General features: G+C 48.8%; 1 protein-coding gene across 4 annotated transcripts in view; it reads left to right on the forward strand.

Annotated features, from left to right (window-relative positions):
• The first annotated feature begins 1,201 nt into the window (after positions 1-1,201).
• Positions 1,202-27,313, forward strand: part of MAST4 (microtubule associated serine/threonine kinase family member 4) — a 740,331-nt gene continuing 714,219 nt past the window's right edge. For 2 of the 4 annotated variants that reach the window (XM_075541112.1, XM_075541113.1), the window contains exon 1: positions 1,202-1,721. In XM_075541112.1, coding sequence (XP_075397227.1) covers positions 1,392-1,721 — 330 coding nt within the window. In that variant the 5' untranslated portion in view covers positions 1,202-1,391. The remainder of the gene's footprint in view (positions 1,722-27,313) is intronic. The other 2 variants (XM_075541114.1, XM_075541115.1) reach the window with 1 other exon arrangement.

The raw sequence follows: 27,313 nt of genomic DNA on the forward strand, positions 1-27,313 counted from the left end.
CTACCGGGTAGGGGGCCTTAAGGTGGTTCCGTTTGGATGGCGTTCTTTACTCCAGTTCTGAAAGCTTAGGAAAATGTCGCACTTGCTCCTGCAGCTTGCTGGTTTACAGTTCCCGGCTGGGAGAAAGCAAGCACACAGAAAGGCGAACTGTCTTGATGCTCTGCTTAGAGAGAAAGCTTTGTGCGCTCAGCACCTGGCAATAGTCCTGGGCACAATCTGTGTCCCAGTTAAACACAGGACAATAATTTGTTAATCCAAGTTCCTACCCCATCAACAGTCTCTGACCGAACATTTTAGATCATAAATAGAAATCAAGGCAGAAAATAGTTGTGGAAACTCTTCATATAACCCAGCTAGGCGCTCAAGGGAAGTTTTTGTAGTAGGTTACACATAGGGCTGCTAACCTCAAGGTTGGCCGCTCTGTGGGAGAACTGTGAGGCTTTCTATGCCCATAAAAGGTTATAGTCTGGAAACTCATAGGGGCAGTTCCACTCTGTCCTATTGGGTCACCATGAGTTGGAATCGACGGATGGCAGTAGGTTTGGTTTTTCGTACCCAGGCAAGGTAGGCATTCATTTCTCTGTATACAGTGGAAGAAAACACGATCCAGGGGGTTTATATGGAAAATCAGGGATTTGTAACTGAGCTCCGTTAGGTCCAAGGCACTACGAAGCTTCCCCCTTTCTGCTCCAGCACACTGGTGGCTGCGTGTATTTTTGTCGTCTCCTCACCTCACCCCCAATAAAGTCCAGCCGGTCTCTTTCTGGTCCTTTTGGCTCAGTTTCCTCAATTTCACTTATTTTCCTAGACAAAGTCCAGTTCTTTTCCAAGCTCTCTTGACCCCTCGGGCGCCTCCTCCAGGTCCCCAAGCACAGCCAGCCACTCCCCAGGTAAGTTCGGACTGCAGACCCGAGGCTCTGATCTGGGGTTCCATTCCCACCCCGGAGGGCCGCGTCCCGCCCGCGTCTCCCTGAGGCCCGCGGGACCCAGGCGTGCCTGCCGCGCCCCGCCTCGGCCCCGCCCGCCTACCTGACGCCCGCGCGGCTGGGGAGCCGCAGCCTCCGCCCACCGGCGCTGCCATTGGCTCCCCGGGCTGCCTGTCTTCTCCGCCGGCCCCGCTCCGGCCCGGAGGCAGGTTTTGCGGGAGAAGCCGCAGTCCCGGCGGCTCGGGCGCAGCGCGGAGCGACCGGGGAGCGCTGGGCGCGGACCCAAGCCGGCATGACCCCGCGCACGGGAGTCCCCGCCGCCCGCCGGGACCCCTTGAACTTGGCGGCGCGCGCGTGCGGTCCCGTTGCGGCCATGTAGCCGCCGGCCGGGCTCCCCGCAGCCCGGGAACGAGAGCCAGAGCCCTCCGGAGCAGAGCCGCGCAGCGCTCGGGGCCCGGGAAGGAGATGGGGGAGAAAGTTTCCGAGGCTCCGGAACCGGTGCCCCGCCGCCGCAGCAGCCTCGGCGCGGACACTCCGGCCTCTGCGGCCGCCGCTTCCTCGGCGGAGTCTTCCTCGGGCTCCGAAACTCTGTCGGAGGAAGGAGAGCCCCGCGGCTTCGCCCGCCAGCAGTCGCCACCGCCGCCGGGCGGCGCCCTGGGCTCCCGGCCGCCGGCCGTGTGGGCTCGGGCGCGCGGAGCCCCGGAGCGCGGAGCTGCTGTGCCGCCGCCGCCTCCCGGAACCGCGTCCTCGGCGCTCCGGGGCAGCAGCGCGTCCCAGGAGGAGCAGGGCGAGGAGGTGGGTCCCCTCTCCCCTAACTTTGTGCCCGCAGGTGCCGGCTGCCAGCTCTCCAGCCTGCGCGCTAGCGGTGGGCCAGGGACAGCGACAGGGACAGTTAAGAGCCTCCTCGGGGTCGCAGACTTCTCCACGGCTGTTACCTGTGCGTGTGTAGGCTCTCTTTAAAGTGTCAGAACCCCAAACTCCTCAGGGCTGCCCCGCCTCTCTCGGTCTGTGCATGCATATGGTCTGTCCCCACAACGAAGACCTTATTCTTCTCCGAAGTGGACGCTGCTTCCCACCCAAGCGTGTGGGCCGGGCTGGGGGCAGTGTGTGTTGGAGACGGAGAGCTATCTGCGAAGTTGTGCGGTGGGGCTTCATTCCGTGGCCTGGACCCTGGGATTGCTCCTGGGCTAGGCTCGGCGCGTCCTGGTGGCGTTCACCCCTTTCACTCCCCAGAGGTGGACGCCGCGCCCCCCAGCACTTCTGTGCACAGGCAGCTTCCATTCAGATTTTTTATCCCGGGGTGTTTGGCACCCTTGTCTCCGCCTGGTGTCCTGGAAGGATATTTGATGCAAAAGTATGGGTCCCTCCCGGAGACACTGAACATAAAGCTTTGGTATCTTACCGGTTGCTTTGTGTGGCTCTGCCGCCCCCTCCCCCCCCTGCCCCTGTTCGTGCGCCCTCACCCCTAATCCCAGGACCGTAAGGAAGCTTAAGGTTCTTCATATCTCCAAGACTGTTTACTTTGAACGTTTTATTTGTTTATTTTTATAGGAAGGTCATCTTGATCAGGCAGAGTCATAAATAAACCATCATCCTAACATAATATTGTGAAATTAATTGCTCAGCCCACAATGGGCTACTACTCATCTCTGATGAGGTTAGCCTCAGTAAGTAATTGGCATTGTCCCCCAGCAGAAGCAAGCTGAGACCAGTGACTGGCAGTAGCCGCTGGGACTCCTCCTTGGAGGCCAAGGCTGGATCTGGCGCCAGGTCAGAAGAGGCAAGTCCTAGCCTGGCAGTGCTAGAACAGACCTTAACTGGTGGTGGCCAGGCTTCTGTGCCCAGGCCCCCAGTGCCTTGGAAGTGACAATGCTGGATAGGTGTCTGGACACCTGCTTTCTAGAGTCACCGCTGTTCTTGAGTATGGGTTCTCTCCAAAATTCACTTTGATTAATCTGTAAAATAAGGAGTTTGAACGAATTAACCTCATGGTCAAGTTTTGGTCTGCGTGCCATCTGAGGTTTAGGAGGGAGACAGAGTCCTAGATTGATCCTGGAACTGCCAGCCCAGTGGTGGGGGGCTACGGAGCTGGCAACCCTTCCATCAAACGGTCAAGTGGCCGAGAGAGATGTTTCAGTGTTCCTGGCTGGTTACAGCTCCCTGTGAAGATGTCAGAGGTGTGTAATGTCCTCCTCCACTTCCAGAGTGGAACACACCTTTGTAGGAGCTAGGGGTTTACCCTAACTTTATGGCGACAGCAATTAGGTAGGTCCTAGTTAGTGTTGTCATCAGCAGAGTGCATGGCAGTGTGTTTTTGGCTTAGCTAAAGGGTGCTTGTGGTTGGTGATGTGATGCGGTCTTGCAGTTCCTAGGTGGGAGAAATTGGCATCATCTCACTTTTGGTCCTAGTTCAGTAGCAGATTTTATTGCTCAGTCTTAGGGCAACAACGGCGCTACTTTCTTGAGGGCAGATGTAATAATGAGGGCATTTTTCTCCAGCCAGGTGGTTGGGACTGGTTGATTGAAACACACTTTGGAGAGTGGAGTGACTAAATTATGCAGGTCAGCATTTGTGAAGCTCAGAATTGGCTACCCACTGCTACAGTATTGCAATTTATTGTGTAACTGAACTTGTGACAGGGAGCCTTGGAAATCTGCTGGGACTGAAAATCTTGACTTGCTCAGAGAACCTTAAGGGCACACTAGAAACAAGGAGTTTCCTCCCTCCCTGCTAAGAGGAGAGAAGTGATCATTTGGTGACAGGGGCCTGGAGTGCAGGGCCATTGTCTTTTCTTGCACAGGTGGTGGGATGGCCCAGTGGTTCGTAACCTCCCGGGACACTCTGGATCTCTCTGAGAATCTGATGAAAGCTATAAATCCTCTCCTTAGAAAATACACCCAATTATAAATAGCATTCCAGAAGGTATAGGAACACTTGGTGTGAACTCCTTTTGGTGGAAAGCCCGAGTTTGATTCCTCACTCTGTCACCTACACTCTGTTTGGTGTTGTCGGTCACTCAACTCCCCTAACACTCTGTTTTTTCACCTCTTCGGTGGGAATTATAGCAATAGTATGATTAGGCGTTTTAGGCATACTCTCTAATTCTAACACATATAGCCTTGAGTGCCAAGTAAACATTCATTTGTAGAATAAATATTAATTTGTGAAGTTCAGTGTGATAAAGTTTTGTGGAATGGGGCTACATGGTAGGTTTGGCTTGTTCCTTCATTTATGCAGCATTTATATGCTGCCCTTGTTTCCAGAACCTGAGGTGGGGTCTGGTCCACTTCGACCCACAGTGTTAGAATCAGCTGTTGTGAGGGGTGGTTGAGTTGGCGCTGCCTCCTGAGCAACCACAGAAAACACTGCCTGTGTGGCACAGCCCCCAGGGGTGGTTGATCTGTTTTGGCCCCTCGTCTTACAGCCATGGTGTAGACCCTTCTCACCCTCCTCTTCGCCAGGCACGCGATCTTTCTCCAGCAATGGGTCCCTCCTGAGGACTAAAGTGCGCCAGATAAAGTCTCCTCATCCTCAGTGGTGGGACATTCAGGTTGTACTTCATGCAAGACAGAGTGCTCATCCTTCTGTGGGCCCCGGTATATTCAGGATGCTTCCCCAGCGCTGTAATTCCAAAGAATCCGTTCCTCTCCAGCCTCTCTTCTTCGATGTCTGGCTTTCTCTAGCAGATGAGGTTGTGGAAAATATTATGGCCTGGGTCAGGCACACCTCAGTCCGCATTGTGACATCTTTGCTGGGAGTATCCGCCGGGAGACAGTTTGCATTTGAATCCTGTTGTATTATGACAATGCGCTGTCAGGTTAGTGGCTGCTAGTGTAGTGCTTTTTATCCTCTGGAACAAGACACAGAGTAGAAAGCGTTACAAGCCTTTAGTGCGTCCCATAAAAGGGAAAGAGGTTCATTTAGATTTTAAAACCGTTAGTTCTATCTTGGGAGAGCCCCGCTTTCCAAAGGTCTCCACAGTAACTTACTGACATAATTGTGAAACATAGCACATTTCTGGTTTCTCTGGGCCAGCGGTGTGTTAATGTGAAGATCTTGGTAGCTCAATGCATACGTGCTCAACTATTAGCCCAAAGGTGGGCTTGATCCCATCCACTTGTGCTGTGAGAGTAAGACCTGTGGACCTGCCCCTGGAAATTACCGCCGCAAACTCAGTGGGACCGTTCCCCTCTGTTGCCTGGAGTTTCTGTAAGTCAACACCGACGTGACTTGACCACACCTATATCAGCCAGCACTACCTCCTCCGATGTCTTGAGAACAGTGGTCTAATTTGGCAGTCAATCTAGCTTTTAATGTACTTCATGTCCAACACAACAGAGTTAGAGATGGCTTGTGGCTGTTTAAATAGATCCTAAGTTCCCAAACTGACTTGGCTTACTCCCTGCTTTTTTTTAAAATTAAAACATTTTTTACTCCCTCCTTTTCAAGGTGGGGGTTTGGGGGGAAGGAAATTAGTGCTCCGCTGACAACTAACAACTTTTGTACTATAGCGCATCATCCAGGGCAACTTGTAGCTATCTGCTTTTGCAATACTCCTGGGCTGTTCTAGCGCCGCCCCAGCTCCAGGGAGTGGTATTGCCTACTTTGGGAATCCTTGAGATAGACTTTATCGAACATCTGCCCCGTGTTCCCCAAGCCTGTGGAGTTGAGGTCTAGGCATATTCAAATGCAACAGGCTGCATTGCTAATAGACAGGACGATCCAGGCCAGAGGACTGGCCCTCAGACATTTCTGAGACATGCCTTTAGGTCTTCTGCCATAGTCCCTTCTTGACGCACCTTGCGATGCTCCAGTAAAGCACGCGTGTAACTGTGGTCAGAGTACACGGAATTTGGGGTCCTTTTGCATCTCTCAGTCCCTCAAGTCGATTCATAAGCCTCAGTAAAGATGTTGAACAGATGGGGACAAGTATTGTTTCTGAAAATAACTGTATATTGGATTGTACAGTTCTGTGTGTGTGGATTTATTTTGTCGGGCTGCAATCCACAAGGTCTGAAGTTCGAAACCACCAGCTGCTTCGGGAGAGAAAGCCAGGGCTTTCTACTCTCTTAGAGAGAGTTACAGCCCTGGAAGCTCACAGGGCAGTTCTGCCTTGTCCTATTGGTTCTCTGAATGGGCCCTGACTAGATGGCAGTGAGTTTGTTTACTGTGATTTATCACGCTCGCATCGCTTTCAGCAGCAGGGACACCCTTCTGGTCCATGGTGGAAAATGTTACAGGCAGTCTTTTTATGTAAAATTCGAATGAAATGAAATCATTGAGGAAGCGCTCAGATACATTTGGGAGGGACACGCACATTAGCTGTGCTTTTTCACCTGTGCGCTAGAGCTTGGCACTTGCAAGGCTTCTTACAAGAGTGGCAGGAAGACTCTTACGTCATCCAAAGGATTTTCAACTTGAAATTTTGTCTTGAAGCATGGTGTAGCATGGGTAACAATCTTCATGCTGGGTACTCATAGGTGCGCGTATCAGCACGTGGGCGGACCCGCCTGGAGACAGAGGAGCAGGGTCATGGTTCCTAAGACCAGTGGAAATAGGTATTTTCCAATGGTCTTAGATGTCCCCTGTGAAAGGGTCGTTTGACCCCCAAAGGGGTTGTCACCCACAGGTTAAGAACCACTGGTCTAGTCAGAGGAGCCCTTGTGGTCTTTTCAGGTAAGTATTGGACTGCTAGCCACAAGGTTGGTGGTTCAAACCTACCAGACACACTCATAGCTGTGGGTAAACTCTTCTATTGCATGGTCCCTGAGTCTGAGGACTGCTTTCACTATCATTTCGGGTGGGAGAGGACCCCCCCCCCATGATCGTAGTGCAATACACCCTTTTCTAGTCTCAGCAGGAAGAGAATAAATAGCAAACACCAACCATACATTTAACACAGCTTTTCACTCAATTTATATTTTATATATCACAATAGTTTCATAATTTGAAAAACGGTAGTGAGTGCATAAAGCTCAGCATATATATTATTTAGTCTTCTTTTAGACTCGCTACTTCAATCAATTCTTGAGGAAATACTGCTAGAATGCTCCATAGTATGGAGGCTGGAGAGAGAGCGCTCAGCTTCCTGGCTTCGGGTACATCTTCAGGAAAGATCAATTGCTAGAAAAGGGCATCGTGCTTAGTGGAGGGTCAAGGGCAATGGGGAAAAGAGGAGCCAAGCCAACTGAACCGCAAACAGTAAGATGGATTGATGCACTAGCTGGTTGAAGCTGTGCACACAGACTTACCCACTCTTAGGAAGACGGCACAGGACAGGCAAAGTCTCATCCTGTCACTCACAGGCCACTCTGAGCATAAGCCACCCTGATGGGTTCCAACAACAACACTTCAGTATCATCAAGGAGACCAGGACTGCAGCCACTCAACCAGCATGCCTGTACACTGGGCTTGATTCTGTGCGAGACGTTGACTGGACAATATGAAGGGGGACGAAGCGGAGGTCATTTAACTTTAATGGCACTGATAGTCTAGTCCAGTGGTTCTCAACCTTCCTCATGCCATGACCCTTTCGTACAGTTCCTCATGTTGTGGTGAACCCCAGCCATAAAATTATTTTCATCACTGTGATTTTGCTACTGTTATGAATCATAATGTAAATATCTGATATGCAGGATATATTTTCAGTTACAAATTGAACATAATTAAAGCATAGTGATGAATCACAAAAACAATGTGTTATTATATATTGTGAAATATTTATTTGTAATGACAAATAAATGAAATTTTGTCTTGAAGCATGGTGTAGCATGGGTAACAGTCTTCATGCTGGGTACTCATAGGTGTATGTATCTACAGGTGGGCGGACCCGCCTGGAGAGATAGAGGAGCAAAAATTTTCCAATGGTCTTAGCCCCTGTGAAAGGGTCGTTTGACCCCCAAAGGGGTTGTGACCCACAGGTTAAGAACCACTGGTCTAGTTGGAGGAGCCCTTGTGGTCTTTTCAGGTAAGTGTTGGACTGCTAGCCATAAGGTTGGTGGTTCAAACCTATCAGCTGCTCCGTAGGAGAAAGATGAGGCTTTCTGCCCTGTTAGAGAGTGAGTGAATGAGAGAGGGGGAGAGAGAGGGAGACCGATCCCTGGAAAAGGACATCATGCCTGGTAAACTGGGGTGGAGGGGGGTTCAGCGAAAAGGGGGAAGACCTTTGACCAAGATGGCTTGACACGTTGACTGCAACAATGAGCTGTAACATAACAACAGTTGTAAGGATGGCACAGGACAGTGTGTGTGTGTGTGTGTGTGTGTGTGTGTGTATCTAGATTTCGTCTCATGCACTTTGGCCAGGTGATCTGGAGAGACTGTTCACTGAGGACGTCATGCTTGGTGAAAGAGGTCCGTCAAAAAGAGGAGAGTGTCAACTAGCTAGACTGACCCAGTGGCTGCCACGGCGGGCCCACACGTGTCCGTGGTGGCAATGACGTACCGAACGGTCAGCGTTTCCTTCAGAAGTGAGACGATGGCAAATAGGAACAAGAACAACACCACACCGCACGAAACTTGTGCAGCGTCAAGTGCAGCCTCTTAATAAAATGTCTGTAGGAATCAGCATGGGTGGCGGGGCATTTCTAGAAGTTCAGATACTGCATACTGCAGGTAAATACGTAGGTATGAAGCACAGTAGGGAATGAATGAATGATATCTTGGCATGAATGAAGACTGCATGTTTCACGGTGACATCGTCTTAAGTCTCATTTTCTTGAATGTGCAATATAATGTGAACCTTTATAACGTGAACCCAGTTTGAGAAGAGGGCTCGTGGGTATGCCTTTCTGCACGAACTGCAGGCACATTCTAGAGGGGACTCTGAGGGGAGCCGTCCTGAGGTTGTGCTTCTGCACTTATAGGCAGTGTGGCCTCCGTTTGCCAAAACACAGATGGAAAGTGCCCCTCGTGTGCTTGGGCTTTCTTAGAGAATGAAGGGTCAGGATTAAAACGAAGGCTCTACCCTTTCCACTTCTAGTCAGTGGTTAGTCCACACGTCGCCAAATATTTGTGCTTGACCGATGTGACAAAGGGTACATATTCTCTCAGAATGTAGTGCCTCCATTGCATCTGTCCAGTTTCCTTTCAATTTGTCACATGTAGAACACTTCTGAAAATGCAGAGGGTCCAGTAAGGAGGTGTCCTGGTCTCAGGGAAAGCTGGGTGGGGTGTGTGCATCTATGTGGGTATGTTCGTCTTAGAGTGGGTGATGGTATTTGTAAGACAAAGGATGTGTGTGTCATTTATAAACATCTTATGTTCCACAGTGCGTGCCGGCAAGGACACGGGCCCTTTCTCTTTCACAGCGCCGACTGCTTCCCCACTCCAGCGTCACGTCTTTAGTGCCCACGGGTGCAGACGTCTGCTCCTGGTTCATTTATAGATTGTGGGACTTGGGACAGGTCATTAATGTTGAGCCTGTGTCCCCAAGTATAAAGTACCTGATTTCCCCAGGTTGTCATGAGATGTTGTGAGCGTTTCTGCAGGGTCCCCACCATGATGCTTGTCGCGTAGTAAGCAGCTCGCAGTGGCGTGCGCTACGGACACGGCATTTGAACCCGGTGAAGCGCATCAGTGCTACGTACGGCAGGCACCAATCCAAGTCTTCAGGTCCCTTCCCTGGTGGCCTCTGCCAGCAGCACATTTTACTGCTCCGGGAAGGCCCTTTCATTCATGAGTAGATACATGTGTAACATAGTTATCGCTTTTAATTTCATGGACAGAGCATTTCTTATGCTGTATCAACAGCAGTGCTTTATGGTATGTGGTTCATTAACCTTTCTATTAATATATCACCTCTCTTCTGCTCGTGGATCCTGTTCTTAGCAAACTTATTAAATAATATTCTGAAGGGCTTTCTGAACATGTTTGGAATGACTAGCAGTGTGAAGAGTCTGGTGAGGTGACCACATGGTTCCTTCAAGCTTCTCAGGGGGTGAATTCAGGAGGCCTGGTTGGGCAGTGGGTATGCATCGGGCAGCCTCCCGCAAGCTCAGCAGTTTGAAACCACCAGCTGCTCCACCAGAGAAAGACGGGGCATTCTACTCCCATGAAGAATTACAGTCTCAGAAACCCGCAGGGGCAGTTCTGCCCTGTCTTACAGGCTCACTGTGTTGGACTCGACCAGATGGCAGGGAGTTTGGGTTGGTTGGTGTAGTGCTTAAGTGCTCGGCTTAGCAGCACTGAAAGATGGCAGTTTTTTAAAGTGATGCTGGGAGATATGATAACAGTGGAAAGAGAAAACCAAGTGATTTTCTGCATGCCAACTTGTGATTTAGAGATTTAGGGAAGTGGCCAGGGGCTATCTTGACTTCTCAAAGGGAATGTATTCTCATGGTTTGAAACAGGATGGAACTTTCTAGAAATGTAAGAAGTCATGCAAGTGAGTGATCCAACCAACATTCCGTTTTGAACAGTAGATCCCGTTCGGTGTTTGAGATACAGACACCAGTGACCTGGAAGCACATCTGGGCTACTTCAGTGGTTGCGATAGCAACTGCAATACACCTGCCTTCCACCTCACTGGCGATCTGCCCTCCGCGCCTGTTCGGGTTGACATTTACACACTCTGCATCATCTGGTTCAAAGATTGGTGCTTTTAACGTGGCCCACGCTTGGTCTGTGGTTTCTGGTAATGTTGATTTATGCTGACCCGTGACCTAAAGTCTGACTAAGCAGGTGTTTCTTCAGCAGACACCGGGTTCTTACTGCTTCCTTCCCTCTTTTTGCTCCCCTTTCTTTCCTGGGGTTTCTCATCCAGTTCGGAATTCCTGGGAAGATTGGTGAGGAGTCACCCACGCTTTGAGGATTAGGGGGAAAATCAAGCTCCAGTTGTGAAATAGGATTCCTGGTGGCACAGGTTAAGTTCCCGCTGGGCTGTGACCTGAAAGGTTGGTGTTTGGTTCCCCCCTTCCCTCCCCCCCCCGCTCTGTGGGTGACAGATGAAGCCATCCACCTCTGTACAGAGCTACAGCGTTGGACACCCTGTGGGGCAGCTTTGTTCTGTCTTGTACGGTGACTTTCAGTCAGAATCAGCTTGATGACTATGAGTTTGGTTTTTTGGTGGGGGGGAGGGAAGGAGAGCAGGGGTGTGATCTAACATGTGACATCTAACATGTTCAGCACCGTGGTCAGCGGTTCACATACATTGAAGCCATATTTCAGTATACAGGATGCCCATGAAATTTCTGATGGAGACCCTCCAACTTCTCCCACTGAGGAAGAGTCTCCACTCAATGAATGATTTGAAGCCATAACCAGACCCACGTGTTTCTGTGAGCCAGCTGGGAAGGCTTTGTAATCAGAGCCCGTGCTCTCTTGCTAGTCCATCAATTCCTCTCTCAGACACAGTCGATGTAATTTTCATTATGATACTTAGTTCCACTGAACCTTCCAGCCTAAATGCTCTGTCCTGATACAGGGTGTGTGTGCTGGGGAGGCAGGTAGGAGGGAGAATGGATAGAGGTACTGACAAATTGGTCCTCTTTTTAAAACTAATTTTATAGGCTACCATGTGGAAAATAAAAATTTGATTTTAATGTTCTTGACTCGCCATCTAGATGTGTTTTCAGTGGAAGGCAAGCTCACACATCCACCCACTGTAGTGTGGGTAGATAAGGGGAGAGCCACAAACTAATATCAGGTATGGGCCTTTGTGCCTTTGTTTTAGTCTTTATGAATAAATTGGCACCGTAAAAATACAAGGAGGCTTCAAAAAGTCCATGGGAAAAAATCATCTTTAAAATTCAGTTTTTCCCACAGGCTTTTAGAAACCCCCCACCCCCAACCCAGGATTCCCAACTCCTCCACAGAGATGCACAAGCACCCAACCTCTGCTTGGTTGCTCAAATGTAGCTAGAGTGGCTTCATTGGAATGACTTGAATTTTGACCCAAGGCAACCTTGAGGCAGGGCTTCCAGTGGATTCATTTCATTTTGACCACCTGCCGAGAAACTGTGTGCCCAGCACATGTGCACTGATTCAGACTGCGCAGAGCATCGGAACCAGCCGAAGACCTTGTTACTATGATCAGTGCTGAGTCAGTATATCTAGATCAGCCGTTCTCAACCTGTGGGTCCTGACCCCTTTGGGGGTCAAATGACCCTTTCACAGGGGTCACCTGATTCATAACAGTAGCAAAATGACAGTTATGAAGTAACAACAAAAATAATTTTATGGTAGGGGGGTCACCACCACATGAGGAACTGTATGAAAGGGTCACGGCATTAGGAAGGTGGAGAACCACTGATCTAGATGGAATGGCAGCTTCTCTGCAGGGGGCAGAACCAGAATCAAACCCGTTGGGATCCATATCCTGAGCTTACTGGCTTAGAAAAAGCCAGAGAAGTAGAGTGGAGGGAAAGGGGGTCTCACTTCAGAGAATCGCAGCCACAGATGTTGGATTTGGGAAGAGGAACCATTACAAGGAGCTTCTACATTAGAAGAATCTCAGCCTTCTCCCAATGAGTTGAACCCAAATCAGGAAAACCCAAGAGAACGCTGACCACCTCCTTCTTGGGGCTCTCATAGTAGTAAGCAGAAGCTTCCAGTTAAGCCAGTGTGACATGGGTTTACAAGCTGAATGTGGGGTAAGGTGAGAGATCGGAAGGGGAATGAGAATTGGAGGAAATTACTTGTCAAGCAAGGAAAGATGATCCTTTCTTTGCCTCCCGCACCCCCTGCCCCCAATTTTGGTACTTCAACCACCGATCTATTGCTTAGAATATTACTTTTGTAAACTTTATTTCACGTACCACTGTATTTCCAGGTTATTTGTTCTCGAGGGATTGCAAGGTGCCAGAATAAACGAATGTAGCGTGCGGCTGGGTGAAGAAAGGATTTCATGCAGAAAGTGCCTGTGATGCCTTGTAGGACGCCAGTGCAGGCAGAGCCTGTAAGGTGGTTTAGATATTAACTGTCGGTGATGGGTGGATCTTCGCCAGGATACGCATCCTTATACTAAAGGTCAGAGAACAAGAGAGAAAAGTGGAATCACAACTTGACACCCTGGGATTTTCTTCATAAGACTGCCACAGACGAATTTAGGCTACGATTTAACACTGTACCATTGGATACCCCTTATGATCCAATTAAATTTGTTCTGGTTCTTAAAAATTATCTTCTGCTTTCTTTTGCATTGAGGTTTTTTTAAATCTGTTTTACTCTGTTATTCTTGTGAGATTTTTAAAATGGTTTTTCTGTATACAAACTGCAGGATAGGCAAATCTGTAGCTTCATGGTTGCTTGTGGGTGTGGCAGGGGAGGTGGGGAGCTCATAACGATGAGGACAAGTATGAAGAAAATGCTCTAAAACTGTGATGTGATCGAATCAGTGACTGGGATGATATGCGAACTATGAATGACATACCAGTAAAACTGGTGGGGAACAAGAAAAAGCAGTCAGAAGATAAAATAAAAGTGTCAATATTGCTTTTGTTTTCAAAATGTCCACATTTGAAGGGAAACATTCTACCTGGACAGAACTCGGGTCACCTCTGTGAGCTGCCGGAGAGCAACCGTTTTAAAATGTGTGGACTAACATCAGGTGAGAAGAGTTTCTGGGGTAAATCCACCTGGATTTTGTGACCTTCTGAAACCATCCTGTTCTCACTGCCTTTCGAATTCTTTCTGAATCCATACTTTTTGCATAGTAGGTTACGTGGCATGCCTTTTCTAATTCTTTCTCTTTTTTTCCTCTCCTTATCTGCAGTACGGACATCGGAGTCTTAAAAAGAAGATGGTAGATAAAGCCTTTGTTGAACAGAATGATTGGGGGAGAACAGCCTTTTTTGTTCCCCTGAATGTTAGGGCTCACTACAGATTCATTTGAGACCCCCCATTACTTATCTTCCTGAATGTTAGGTCTCACTGCAGATTCATTTGAGACCCCCCATTACTTATCTTCCTGAATGTTAGGGCTCACTAGATTCATTTGAGACCCCTACCCCCCATTACTTATCTTCTTCCCCCTTTTAATGCCACAGCACATTTTTCTGCGCTGAACAAGCTAGATTATTTGGTTTGTGTGTTTAATGATTAGGCCCCTTGTAGTGCTCTCGGGCTCTCACTGTGGGCATCAGTCATCTTTGAACACCACTGAAGATGTAAACGTGTGAGGGGTCGATTGTCAGGGTCAAACTGTGGGCACGCAATGAATGAAAGTAGTTACCTTGGCTGGGTTTGTTTTGTTTTGTGTTCGCCTTCGAGCTTTATCATGGAAGATCAGAAAACCAGTTCTGTTTGTGCCAGGTGCACTGCGCTTCCGCTCACAGTACTGCCCAGCAAAATACCTTGAGGGTTTGGGATGACTAATGGGAGATGGTCCGGGGTGAAAGCCACCCACAAATCCGCCAAATATATTATATATTGGACTTACGACACCCGAAGTACCAGGTGGCTAAAATCAGTTCTCACAAGAATAGATACATAATCTGCACTGGGTATTTGATATTTTTGTGAAAGATGCAATTATCAAAAACACCATTAAGGGTATTGTTTTATTTGTTTTTAAGGGTATTCATATTTGTAGAAGACGAAATGGTTTACACAGCCCTTTCTCCTAGACTTTCTGCTGGTTTCTCCTGCCCATTTTGCACCTCTGCCTTTTTGTCCTGTACTTTCTTCCTTGCTAGATTGTGTGCTCTCGATAAGGATGTGTCAGCTCCACATCTCTGCTCCCTGGAGAGCCTATGGAAACCGCCACTGTCATTGAGTTGATCCTGACCATGGTGAGACCACAAGACAGAGTAGATTTATTCCTCAGGGTTTCTGAGATTGCAATTCTTAAAAACATTTTTAATAACTTTTTGTTGTTAATAAATCATTTTATTGGGGGCTCTCACAACTCTTGTAACAATCCATACATCCATTGCATCAAACGCGTTTGTACATACGTTTTCAAAACATTTTCTTTATGCCTGAGCCCTTGGTATCGGCTCTTCTTTTTCCCCCCACCCTTGTGGACCCCTGATCAATGATCATTATTTTCATACCTTACTCCATCCTCTGTCTCCCTCCATCCATTTTTCTGTTGTTTGTCCCTGGGGAAGGGGGTTATACGTCTATCATCATAGTCGGTTCCCTGATTGCAATTCTTCATGGAAGCAGTTTCTCATGATGAAGCGACTGGTGGTTTTGAACAGCCGATCTCACCATTAGCGACCCTAGTTGCTTAACCCATGGCAACACTAGGGCTCTTTCTTTCACTCTGCAGTGATAGAACATTGTAGAAGTCGAGGCGCATTGGCTGTTAAGAAGCCATCTGAGTGACAGGTACGTGCGCACTCAATGTAAAAGTCCATTTGAAACGCACTTGGTAATTGGTCCACAGGCCTGTCCTGCAAGGGAGGGGGAGGAGGGGCCCGAGGAAGAGGAGGAGGAGACCAGCAGGTAGACTATAGAGACCATTGTGCTGTGCCCTGTATTCAGCTTCCACCATCTTTCCTCCTCCTCCTCCTCCTCCTCCTCCTCCTCCATTAGACGACAGCCTTGTGCTCATGCCTGTAACCTGGAGACACAAGAAACAGGCACTGAGTGCTTTTGAAGGAACTGAAGGAATGAATGACTGAATACTGAAGGAATGAATGATTGTTGAAAGAATGAACTGCTCAGTTAGTGAAAGGATCCCTATGTCTTTGGCCTGGATGTCAAGATGGAGTGTCCTGTCTGCGTAACTTTAGTTAAGGTGAGTGGTCTGACCTGAAGCTGTGGTTCTAGATTTAGGTCATCAGTTAACGGAATGAGTGGGTTTTCACCAGTGAAAGGATTTGACTATAAACCTGTTGGCTTTGGAAAACTGCTACCAGGATAATTTCTGATTATCCATTACAATCACTTCTGTCCCTCTCCCTTGTAAAAAAAAATCTCATGTTTAAGGGAATTTTTTAACAATTGTGATGACATATTGACGTGTGGTCTTAAGATACAGCGATCCTGGGTAGAACTCTTTAGTTCTTCAGATCTAAAGCTGAGAGTAGAAATGTGCTGCGGACATCTGGCAGTTCTGGGTGTCCTGGGAGAGTGCTGGTGGGAGATGGAAGGACTGGACCGGGCTCCGTGAAAGATGCGTCATTAACCTCCCGCCCTCCTCTTGATGAAGTAAGAGATCCTTTAGAGTGTGACTTTAACAAAGTAAAGTTCTCATCATTGCGTAATTCCTTATGGGACTGCCCTTGGCCCTTTTCTCGGGCCAACTTGGTAATCGATCGTTGTGTTTGGATCCATGGCTAGGCTCATGGTCGCTGCATTCAGATTATGCTGAGTAAAGCATACAGAAAAAAATAGGGTTTCCTACACGATCCACTTGAACTTATCTTTTTAAATTATGATGCGTTTTATTGTCATATACATAGAAGAATAGTATACTTTCTAGCCCCACCCCCTCAAAAAGAAGACCCTCAGCAAGGTGGATTGGCACCAGGGCTGCAATAATTCGCTCAGACATCACAGTGGTGAGGCCAGTGCAGGACTAGACAGTGCTTCATTCCGTCGTACGTGGGTAGCTAAGCGATTTTGAAATGCGTAGTTTCTTTACATAGTGACTTTGAACCAAGTCTTCTAAGAAAAGGCTGGTTTGGTTAGCAGGAGAACTAGGGTGTGAACTCTGGCCCTCTTTATATGGTACCCCCACTCCCAAATCCAAATCAAACCAAGCTTATTGCCATCTAATGAATTCCCACTCATAGTAGCCCTTGAAGACACGCTGCAGCTTCCCCCTCTCCCCCCACCCGGGTTTCCAAAACTGTAAATCTAAACAGGAATGGAAAGTCAGGTCTTTGTGCCATGGTGCAGCTGGGGGATTTGAACTGCTGACCTTTCCATGAGCCGTGCACTGTGCCATCAGGTCTCCCGGTATATGGTACGTTTCCTTGTGTTTCTGACCTATTAGAGTAGGTCAAGTACAGCACATGTTTTAGATAGAAGAGCCAATTCCTGTCCCTCATAACAATTCAAAAATTATTCAAGAGCCATAAATATATTTCGACAGATCAGTCGCCATTATCTGAATAATAGCCTTTACAAATCTTTCAATTTTACTTCAAAGCCACATGTACATACCAAACGAGCGGCATATGGCTCCAGAGCCAGTTACTGACTCTTGGTCTAGTCAGTCCGAGTAGAACCAGGCTCTGCTATTGGGTAGAAATAGACCTCTAGGCCTTTGCCCAGGTGGACTGGCCCTTCACCAATTAGGCTGGGGCTCTGTAGCACCCAGGGAGCTCAGGGTAACATTGGGCCTTGGCTTTGTACTCGAAGGATGCTCTTTGGAAATGGTATGGTACAATGACCCAGTGAGTATTCTTTCAAACAAAGCAGTACGTTCTCACACGAGAAGCGACTCTGCGGTATGGGTTTGGGAAAGAGGCCTCTTGTGTGCTTGTGTGTGCCCAGAGACTCAAGTGCAGACTGGCATCTTTCACTTAGAGGCAGATTGTGAGTCCGTAGACCAGTGGGTGGATCTGCTTTTTAACCCTAAGCCCCCAAACAGAATGGTGTCAGGTTTGGAATGAACTTGCAGCTCCAAATTACTCTCTTTGGGACAGACACGGAGCAAGTCTGCCATAGATCTTAGACTAATAACTTCTGAATCAAATAAAAGCAAAGTAAAGCAAAACAAAACACGCATGCATATATACCAAACATCTCTTTATTTCAAAGATTGGTGTGCTTGCCTCCACCCCCTTCCCCATCCCTCAGTAGCCAAAGCTCTCTCTTAATGGCCTGTATCGTAGACACCCTGCCCTTGAAGTGGACTGAAGTCTGTTGGCAAAGTTAAAACTATACTCTATCAGTAGAATTCCCCCAACCCCAACCCCCTCCTCACCAGTGTGCTCTCAACAGGCAGGAGTCTTTGACTGGTACATGTGGTCCAGGTGTGTGTCTGTTACAACTTCACTGACAGACAAAGGCTCCCCAGCATTAAATTCCTCATGCGCCCTCTTTTAGCTTAACTCAGAAGATAGGCTTGAAGGCTCCCGTCAGTGCGGCCAGAAGGAGGGTGCGCCAACGGTGGATATGTTGTCAGCAGAGACGTGTTCCTGGAAAAGGACCTCGCACGCGGTGAAGCAGAAGGTCCGCGAAAGAGGGGCAGACCCCAGATGGGCAGGTGACGGTGACTGCAGGATGGCGCGGACCGGGCGGTGTTTCCTGCTGGTGCACACGGGTTGCTATGAGTCGGGAACAACTCGATGGCACCTGGGACGAATGACCATATGTCCTTTTTCCTGTCCTATGTGGCGTTAGGAGCATCCTTCTCGTGTGAACCCAACCCAGAGCTTGACGGAAGCTGGTTGTCATCACTACAGTGGTCTTCCCCGCACCGCCCCCCAGCTCTCTGCCTTCTGCTCAGGCAAGGGTTAAAGCTGAGTGGTGGGATTCGTGCAGTTTGCTCTTTTAAAGAGACAGCTTATAGCCCAGTGCTGCCGATGAGGCTGAGTTCACCCCAGCCTCTCCTGATGCCCCTTCAGCGAACGCCTGTGGTAATTAAAAGGAAAGTGAGAGGCGGATTTTAAAAATGATAGGTACAGGTCTACCAAGTGATTTCCTGATGAAGGTGTGAGCCCCGCTGAGAGACCACAGGGGTGCTCACATGGTGCTCCCCCAGAACCTGTAATCAGCTGGGCACCGCCTTCATTTGTGAAGACACTGTTACCCACTGTGTTTAGAGAGTTAATTTGACACTTAAGGACATCGAAGAATGGGAATTTAATTATCGCTGCTGCTTTCTTCATTGGCATAGATGACAAGTGGCAGATTATAGACCCAAACTGCTGCAGATTTTGTTTTTCCTGGTTGGGGTGGGGAAAGCCCAGTTTCACGGTTGTTCACCATTTTGGTTCAAAGCCTGGAGTACAGGTGAGTCAATTTTAATGCTCTGCACCGCGGGCTCAGCATCCCCTCAGTCATGGGACATTCGAAAACGTAGCATCAGTGGGCTGCGTGGTGGCAGCAGCTGCTTTCCAAAGGTAGCCTAGGCAACTAGGGATCCGGTACAGTTCTGGTCTGCGCCTCACTCTAACCCAAACCTGCTAGCAGGAAGTGTGTGTACCATTATTAAAACGCAGGCGTAGGGCCAGCTGGACCAAGCGGCTTTGTTTGGACTTCAATCTGCAGTGCAGACTTCCGGAGGACAGAAAAAGGAGGCAGGGCTGGAGGGTAAGATGATCCCGTCGGTGTCCGGGGTGGTGCACATGGGGAAGCATCCGCTGTCCTGTGTAAAAGGTTGGCGATTTGTGGTCGTTCGGGGTCGCGTCGGAAGAAAGGCCTGGTGATTTACTTCAGCACTTCAGCTCACGGTCCCTGAGTTGATTCCCAGTCCTAGCGGTCCTAGAGAACTGCCTCTGGTGGGGACGGGGGTGGGGGCATGGCAGATGGTATCTCTTCATGGCAGTAGAAAGCCCACTCTCTCTCCTGAAGACTGCCTGGGGTGGTTTTGAGCTGCTCACCTTGAACTTAGCAGCCCAACGAACAACCATGATGTCAGCCAGCTCTTGGGAACCCGATAACGCACACAAGAGTCAGAGTGAAGTTAGTGCCACTGGGTGGCAACCTGTTGTGTGCCAGGAAAGAGCTGTGCACCATGGGGTTTGCATTAGCCAGGCTTTACCAAGAGATTGATGACCTGATCTTTTTTCCCGGGTGCTTCTCAAAAACCAGACAAACTCACTGTCCTTGAGTCAATGCAGACTCATAGAGACCCTGCAGGATAGGGAAGAACGGCCCCTGTGAGTGTCTGAGGCTATCACTCTTTAGTAGGAAGCCCAGTCTTGGAACAGGTGGCAGTTTTGAACTGCTGACCATCGCATGAGCTATCTAGCACATAACCCCTCTGCCACCAGGAGCCCTATAAACTCACTGCCATGGGATCGATGCTGACTCACAGTGACACTATAGGACAGAGTAGAACTGCCCCTGTGGGTTTCTCAGACTGGAAATCTTGCTGAGAGTAAAAAGCCCCCTCTTCTTTGCCTGGGGCAGCTGGGGGTTTTGAAATACTGACCTTGCAGTTAGCAGCCTAATGCATAACCCTTATGCCACCAGGGCACCAGGGCCAGGTGCCTCCAGATGGACTCCAATTTCCACCCTTTTAGTTTGTGCCACCCAGCGACTCCAGAGCGTGACTGTAGGGATCCGAAGACTAAGGTGTGATCTTAGCACCTTGTGTGTCACATCATGGGTGCTCCTGAAGACATCTGCATTGGAGGCGAGGTGTGGGACTGGCTCCTGGTCGCCAGAGCTGTTGCTAAACCTTCCTGTTGTGGGGGCAGAGCTGGTGAGAAAGTGCCTGCTGTTCTTTGTGAAGTCGAGTTATTTATTGAACTTTGCTGCGTGTAAACACCTTACGAGTTAGCAAGTAAGAAGAACAGGGTGAGGTTGAAAAGAACACAACTAGAACACAGGTCTGGTCAATGCCCAAAGCAACAGAGTTGGGTTCGGAGGCCCAGTGTACACAGAGTGCCTTGACCTGACTGAGCACCGGGCACCAGGAACAAGTGGAACCCGTGGTTCAGGGAGAACGCGTTTATGGGAAAGGAGCCCAGGAAAGAACAGCCAACCTGATTGGATTTGCCTGAGAGCAGAGTTTCTGTTGTGCTTGGAAGATTTAAGAATGGAAAGAAGAGGGGGATATACCAGGTCATATTTTATATCATGGGAACCTGTGGGGGGCAAAGTGAACATGAGCTGGGCTGCTAACTTCAAGGTGGGCAGTTTGAAACCACCAGCTGCTGTGCAGAAGAAAGACAGGGCTTTCTACTCCCTTAAAGAATCACAGTCTCAGAAACTCACGGGCAGGTCTACCCTGGCCCACAGGGTTGCTCTGAGTCGGCATCACCTTGATAGCAGTGGCTTTTGGTTTTTGCTATCTGGTGAGATTTAAACATTATAATATTGAGAAGGGACCATAACCAACAGCTTAGTTTTTTCTTATGTTTATAGTTCACTCTGTACTTTAAGATTGTCGGCACCAACTGTTACTGCGGATATAGTACTTTCCTTAATACTAGTTTACTTATGGCTTCATAACTCTCTTATCAAGAGTCTCTCTCTCTTTAAGATGTATATGTCCTGGAGGTGATTAAGCAGTGTTAACACCTGCTACTCTTTTTTGAGTCATTATCTTAAGGAGCTTTTTTTTTTTTTTTTTTTTTTTTTTGGCCCTAGAGATGAGATCCCAGCTCAGAGAGCAAATATGTTGGGTAGGAATTTACCAAGTGATAACCAATTTGCTGTGTAAGGTTTCACGCAAATCACCAAAAGTTGAAAGAAAAAAGGTGACCAGGTGAGCCATGTTTTAGTAATATCTTCCCTTGCTTTCATGCCATCTTCTGGCTGCTCGGTACTGAAAGATTTCCAGATTGGGGGCAATGAGTGTTTTGGGCCCAGTGAGAGCAGCACACACCCTTGAGGTCTCCTTTACCCCCTCCTCAAATTATACTTGAAAAAAATTTGGGTGAAACTCTTATGCCCTGGTTCTGTGGCAGGAATTCCAGCCCATCACAATGGAGCCCCCTGTACCCCCGAGGAGATGCTGCACCTGTAGCCACAGCACCTGCTAACCCTTGGGGCTTTCTGAGACCACCTGAGATCTCTAGGCCATGCACCCTTGCTTGCTGTTCTTAGTGGTTTTATGATTCAGGACTTGCATTTTGTAAGTTCCCAAACTTACAGCCGCCTGGCTACTTTTAGTGTTTTCAATGGGGGAAGAGAAGTTTGCCTATTGAGGATAAATCTAATCTCTAAAAATCTCTTAGACTTTCTCTGTCCCCTTTAAGAGGGGGTAGGGGGACATTCCCCATTCCAGAGTCAGAGGATGCCAGCCATGGGCTGGAGGCAGTGCAACTCTGTCATCCAGGGATCCCGTGAGTCAGGATAGACTTGTAGCAGTGTGTTGGTTGGTCATTATGGTTTACTGGGTTGGGAGCCTGTTTGATGTGATGACTGCTTCTTGAAGTCACAGAAAACCCCAAGACGAGGCCATCAGGGAAACGCGTCTCATCTTTTACCATTTTCTCAGGGACAATAACTAAGCAACCAGTCGGACAGTTTCATGACTTCATAGTTTTTCTGCCTAGCTATTTTTATTATAACTGCAGTGTGGACTTTGGACTTTCTGAAATTGGTAGTTGTCATTGACTTGGCTCCAACCTTGTATAGCCGAAGGAACCGTCATCTGGTTGGGGGCCATCTTCGTGATATTTGGAGTCCATTGTGTGGCTACTGGGTGTGTCCATCTCACGGAGAGTTTACCTGACCTGGGCCGACCCTCTCCTTGGTCACTCACAGTGTCCTTCCCTAGACATTGGTCTTCAGGCACGTGAAACCAAATAATTATTTGGCCTTTACTGAAATGATATTTCAGATCTCTAGAAGTCCTTGACTCTTAATGAAGGCATTGAGTCTAATTTTAGATGAAGCTTGGAACAAACTCTTGCTGGAGGTTTTCACTGCTGCAGAACAGAAGACATTCAGGGCACCCTACCTTTCCACTCTTTGAGCAGTAAGTTCCCTCCTGCCCTTTGCGTATGTCTATGGAGCCCCAAAGACATGGTCCTCCCCCAGCTTCCATCGTGAAGTGGATACGAGGACAGTGGTTCGCTGAGAGGAGGGACCTTGTGGTCTATGCAGAGAGAAAGGTCGTAGGACTCCCCTCATATTCGGAGGTGGCAATTGCCCTTCTTCTGGAGATAGGTTTATTTACAACTAAAGAGACAGATAAAAATCTTCAGAAGTAGGCCAATAAGCAATTTGATGATGAATGGAGATATATTGAAGTTGTCAAGGACTTCCTTTTACTCGGCTCTCCAACCAGGGATCATAGAAGAAGTAGTCATGAACCCAAACCATGTATTGTATTGAGTGGATCGGCCACAAAAGACCTTAAGTGTTAAGAGCAAGGGTAGCACTTTGGAGACTAGGATGTGCCTGACTTAAGTCCTGGTCTTTTCACGCACTTCATAGATTTGGGAATGCTGTACAAAAATCTGATAACGGAGATGTAAATAAAAAGAAATTTAAAATCCAGATAAAATTAAAAAAAAAAAACCCACCAAAGAAGGGCTGATGCATTTGACTTAAGGTTTTGGGCAAAAAAGAAAAAACAAGTAATGTACTGTGTACTTGCGGAAGAAGGGATAAATCTATGGTGAATGAAGTACAGCCAGAATGCTCCTTAGGCGCGAGAATGGCGATGGTTGGTCTCACGCACGCTGATCCTGTAATCAGTCCCTGGAGAAGTATCTTGTTCTTAGAAGAGGGTCAGCCAAAGAGAGGAAGACCCGCAACCATGTGGATTGACCTAGTGGCTTGGGGTGGACACAGCAGCATTAGGTTCAAGGCGCAGGACCGGGCAGTATTTTGTTCCTTGTACATATCATTGTTATAAGTTGGCATCAATTAGCATTTAACAACAACAAGAAGAAAAGGGCATTCTTTCCATAAGAAACAGGTGCTCTTTCTGATATCGGCAGCTGCTCTGTGGGAGAAAGCGAGGGCTTTGTCCTCCTGCAGAGATTTAGTCTTGGAAACCCACAAGTGTCGTTCTGCCTTGTCCTAGAGGGTGGCTGTGAATTGGAATCAGCTTGATGGCAGTGAGTTTGGTTTGGATGAGTTCTGGCGTTTTATTTTGCATGGCACATGTAGCAGAATTTTTTAAAAAGGAAAACATTTAAAATGTATTTGCTAGTGTCTTGCTTTTTATTTCTCTGATATTTTAGGCAGGAACTAGGACCTTTGTGATTCCTTGCCTTGGGGATGCGTGCCGGGCAGAAACCTGAAGCGACATGAAGTGGAGGTTCTTTTTATCTCTTTGTAAAAAGCCTGGAAGAGCGAGCGAGCGTTGGGTGTACTGTGGTTGGGGGCCATTTTCCTTTGAGAGCAGAGCCCCATAGTGACCGAGAGATCAAGGCTGGTGGGTCCTGAGGTATGAGGGCTGGGACATGGAGAACCTTTCTGTGGCCGCAGGAGGCCAGGGAGTGGGAGCGTGCTCCTTGCTGGGCCTGGGTTTTCTGCTTTGGCAAAGATTCCGGTGCCCATGGTGGGACAGAAGCACGGAAGGGATGGACCTAGGAGGCCATATTAGTTGAATCTATGGATTCATTAGTGAGCATAATTGGTGGACGGCCCTTCCTTTTTGCAGGGCGTCCCAGGAATGATTTCCCCACCATGAGCCCCTGGGTGTTAGAATTCCTGTGAGAAGAGTGGGAGCCGTGGGGGCCCAGCGGTAGAAATTCTCCTCCTCCAGGAGCCCTGGTGTGGTAGTGGTTATGCATTGGACTGCTAACTACAAGGTCAACAGTTCAAAACCTAGCCACTCCAAGTGAGAAATACAAAGCTTTCTACTCCCACAAAGAGTTACTGTCTTGAAAACCCACAGGGGCGGTTCTACCCTGTCCTAGAGGGGCATTCTAAGTCAGACTTAACTCATTGGCTGTGGGTTCTTTGTTTTGTAAGCAGGAGACCTGTGTTTGAGTCCAAGCCTGTGCGGCTGTGAGCATAACGGTTGGGGGAGGCTTTTGTGTTGCTAAACAGAGTTCGGTGGAGCTTCTAGAGAAGACAGATGCAGAAGAAAGGCCTGGCCGTCTAATTCTGGACTGTCAGCCAAGGAAAGCCCTGTAGAGCACAGTGGTCTAATCTGCACCGAGTGGTGAGGGATCGGGCAGGGCTTCGTTCCATTGTGCACAGGGCCCCCAGGAGGTGGAGGTGCCCTCATGACAGCCGTTGGCATTATCCGCAGCCGTGATTGTGAGTGGAGGGGTGTAAACCTGCCGTATTCAGGATCAAAACGTAAACCGAAACCAAACTCACTGTCGTGGACCCAGTTGCGACTCACTGTGACCCGGTGGGACAGGAGAGCACTGCCCCTGTGGGTTTTCCGAGGCTGTGACTCTTTAGGGGGCCAGAAACTCTTTAGGGCTGAATTGAAATGCTCAATTATCGTATCCTTCTCTGGTGGAATGGCTAGTGGTTTTGAACTTGTGAACTTGTGTTTAGTCACCCAACTCTTAACCCACTATGCCACGAGGGCTCTTTTGATGAACTCAGGTTCCCAGAAGGCCTAGAGAAGGTTCCATAACCTCATACTTAAAGCTGTGGCCCTGCCGGTAGTGTAATTTTACTGAAAATGAAAAAGGAAGTACCAGGATCCAGACAAATGGGCCTGGGGCATCATAAGCTCAGTTCATCTTGGCTGAAAGAAAGGAGAGGCTTTTTCCATCCTTTCCGTGTGTGGCCTCCCCCCTCCCCTTTCGCCCACCCCCTTGTTACGGACTACCTGCGTGGATTGTTTCCTAGAAGTGCAGCCCTGCGCTTACCTGGTCTGGTTGTGATACCCTCTCTCGCCAGATTGCAAGCCACACAAGGGCAGAGACCTTGTCTTTTCCATCTTTGTGTGCACAGCAGCCGCCGCCCAGGGTGCAATAAATCTTTGCTGAATAAATAAATGCAGAGAGGAAACTTGATTCTGTGGCTTAAGGGATGTGGAAGCCTTGAGATGAATGCTCGCCCCTGAAAGACTGATACAAGAACTGCAGGAGAGAGTCCCTTCCCTTTTCCAGGGGGATCAGGGGCTGCTGCTGGCCATGAATCTTTCACGTTCATTCTCTGTGCCCCTGGCAGGCCGAGCGCACCAGTGCTGGATTTAAAGAAAAGGTGACGATGAATACTTTTTCATATTAAGAGACATATGTTGGAGTTCTATGTAATCATACATTTCTTGGGGTCTGGTGGAGCCCTGGTGGCACACTGGGTTACACATTGAGTTGGTAACCACAAAGTTGGCAGGTTAAAACCACTCGCTGCTCCATGAAAGAAAGACGAGGCTTTCCACTCCCATAAAAGTTAAATAGCCACACCAGACTGCAGGGTTGTGAGTCAGAATCTTCTCAAGGGCAGTGAGTCTGGATTGGAGTCCTGGAGAAGTCTGGGGGAGTTCCTGGGTAGCACACAGATGCTTGGCTGCTGATGGGAAGGTTGGTAGTTCAAATCCCCCCAGAGACACTACAGAAGAAAGATCTGGCTATCGACTTCTGAGAACCCAGCCACCACCTGTGGGGCACGGTCTACCCCGGAGGTTAGAGGTCTGGCTCTGCCGGCTGACCAGTTGCCACCTGATAGGCAGCTCTAGGTGCTTGGGCTTCTTGATCAGATCTCTCTTGGCTCCTGCTTCTTAGCCCCTCACCCTGCCCGAGGGCCCGCTGAGGGTGCTGGTCCAGGAGAGGACGATGAGAATGGCCCCCTGGAATGACGGTCCCGATGACGCTGTGGGTGGTAACCAGGGCTTGTTTCCAAGGCCGAACTGCTGCAGAGGCCTCTGGGAGTGGCCAGCTCAGGACCAGGTGTGGGTGCCCCGTACTCTGCCGCTGAACAAGCAACCATTTATAAATGTTCGCAAAAGCTCATTCTGGATAAGAAGATGATGATTTTTTTGTGCAAACTTGGGAAGGACTGCTCTCCTTCCCCCACTTTTTCCCCCCCTTTTACTAATTAATTTCCCTGACAGTATTGCTGACGGCTTGTCTCCACAGTTGGTTGCTTGCTGAATGGAAACGCTCAATTCTCCGTGTAATAACACACGACAGCATGGTGTTGATGTTGGGTGCTGCTGGGTCGGGTCGCACTCGTGGCCCCCCTGTGCGCAGCAGCAGCCTCCGCTGCTCGCCCGGCTCCAGCCGCACAGTCCTCGCTGGTTTGACTGAGGCCGTTAGCGCAGCCGCACTGCAAATCCCTTTTCGTGAGGGCTTTCCTGTTTTTCTCTGCCCCCTTTGCTTACTAAGCGGGCTGCCCTTCTCCTGAGCGTGGGTTCTCCTGACAGCCCGTCCACGGTAGGTGAGCCGAAGTCTTACCCATGCTCACACTGAGAGCCTTCTGAGTGGACGTGCACGGCAGTTGGGTTTGTTCTCCTGGCAGGGCTTGACGTGTTGAATATTCTTCCTGACACCGTAATTCAAACAGAGCCGTTCCGGGGAGAACTTCCATCCTCACGGTCCAGCTTTGACGTCATAAGTGCTCAGTGACAGTGCTTGGGGTTGGGTCAGGAGCACCTCAGTTCTCACGGTGATATATTTGCTTTTTAACCCTTTGAAGGGGTCTTTGCAGCAGGGGTGCTTAATGCAGTACGTCCTTTAAGTTCAGAGCTGCTGCTTCTGTGGCCATTGGTGATGGATCCAAGAAAAACGAAATCAGTGACAACTTCGGTCTTTGTTGATGATGCACACAGTTGGGCGAGGGTTAGGTTTTGTGTCAACTTGACTGAGCCAGGATTGCCAGGGGGTTGATAATGAAAGCCTTCTGATTCTCCATGACGTTCCTATCACACTGTAATCAACTCCGTGGTGGGATCTGCTGTGAGCTGCCAATCAATTGGCCAATCACAGCCCTGATATAACCA

Source organism: Tenrec ecaudatus, chromosome 2 (assembly GCF_050624435.1).
Source record: "Tenrec ecaudatus isolate mTenEca1 chromosome 2, mTenEca1.hap1, whole genome shotgun sequence".
NCBI classification, from domain to species: domain Eukaryota; kingdom Metazoa; phylum Chordata; class Mammalia; order Afrosoricida; family Tenrecidae; genus Tenrec; species Tenrec ecaudatus.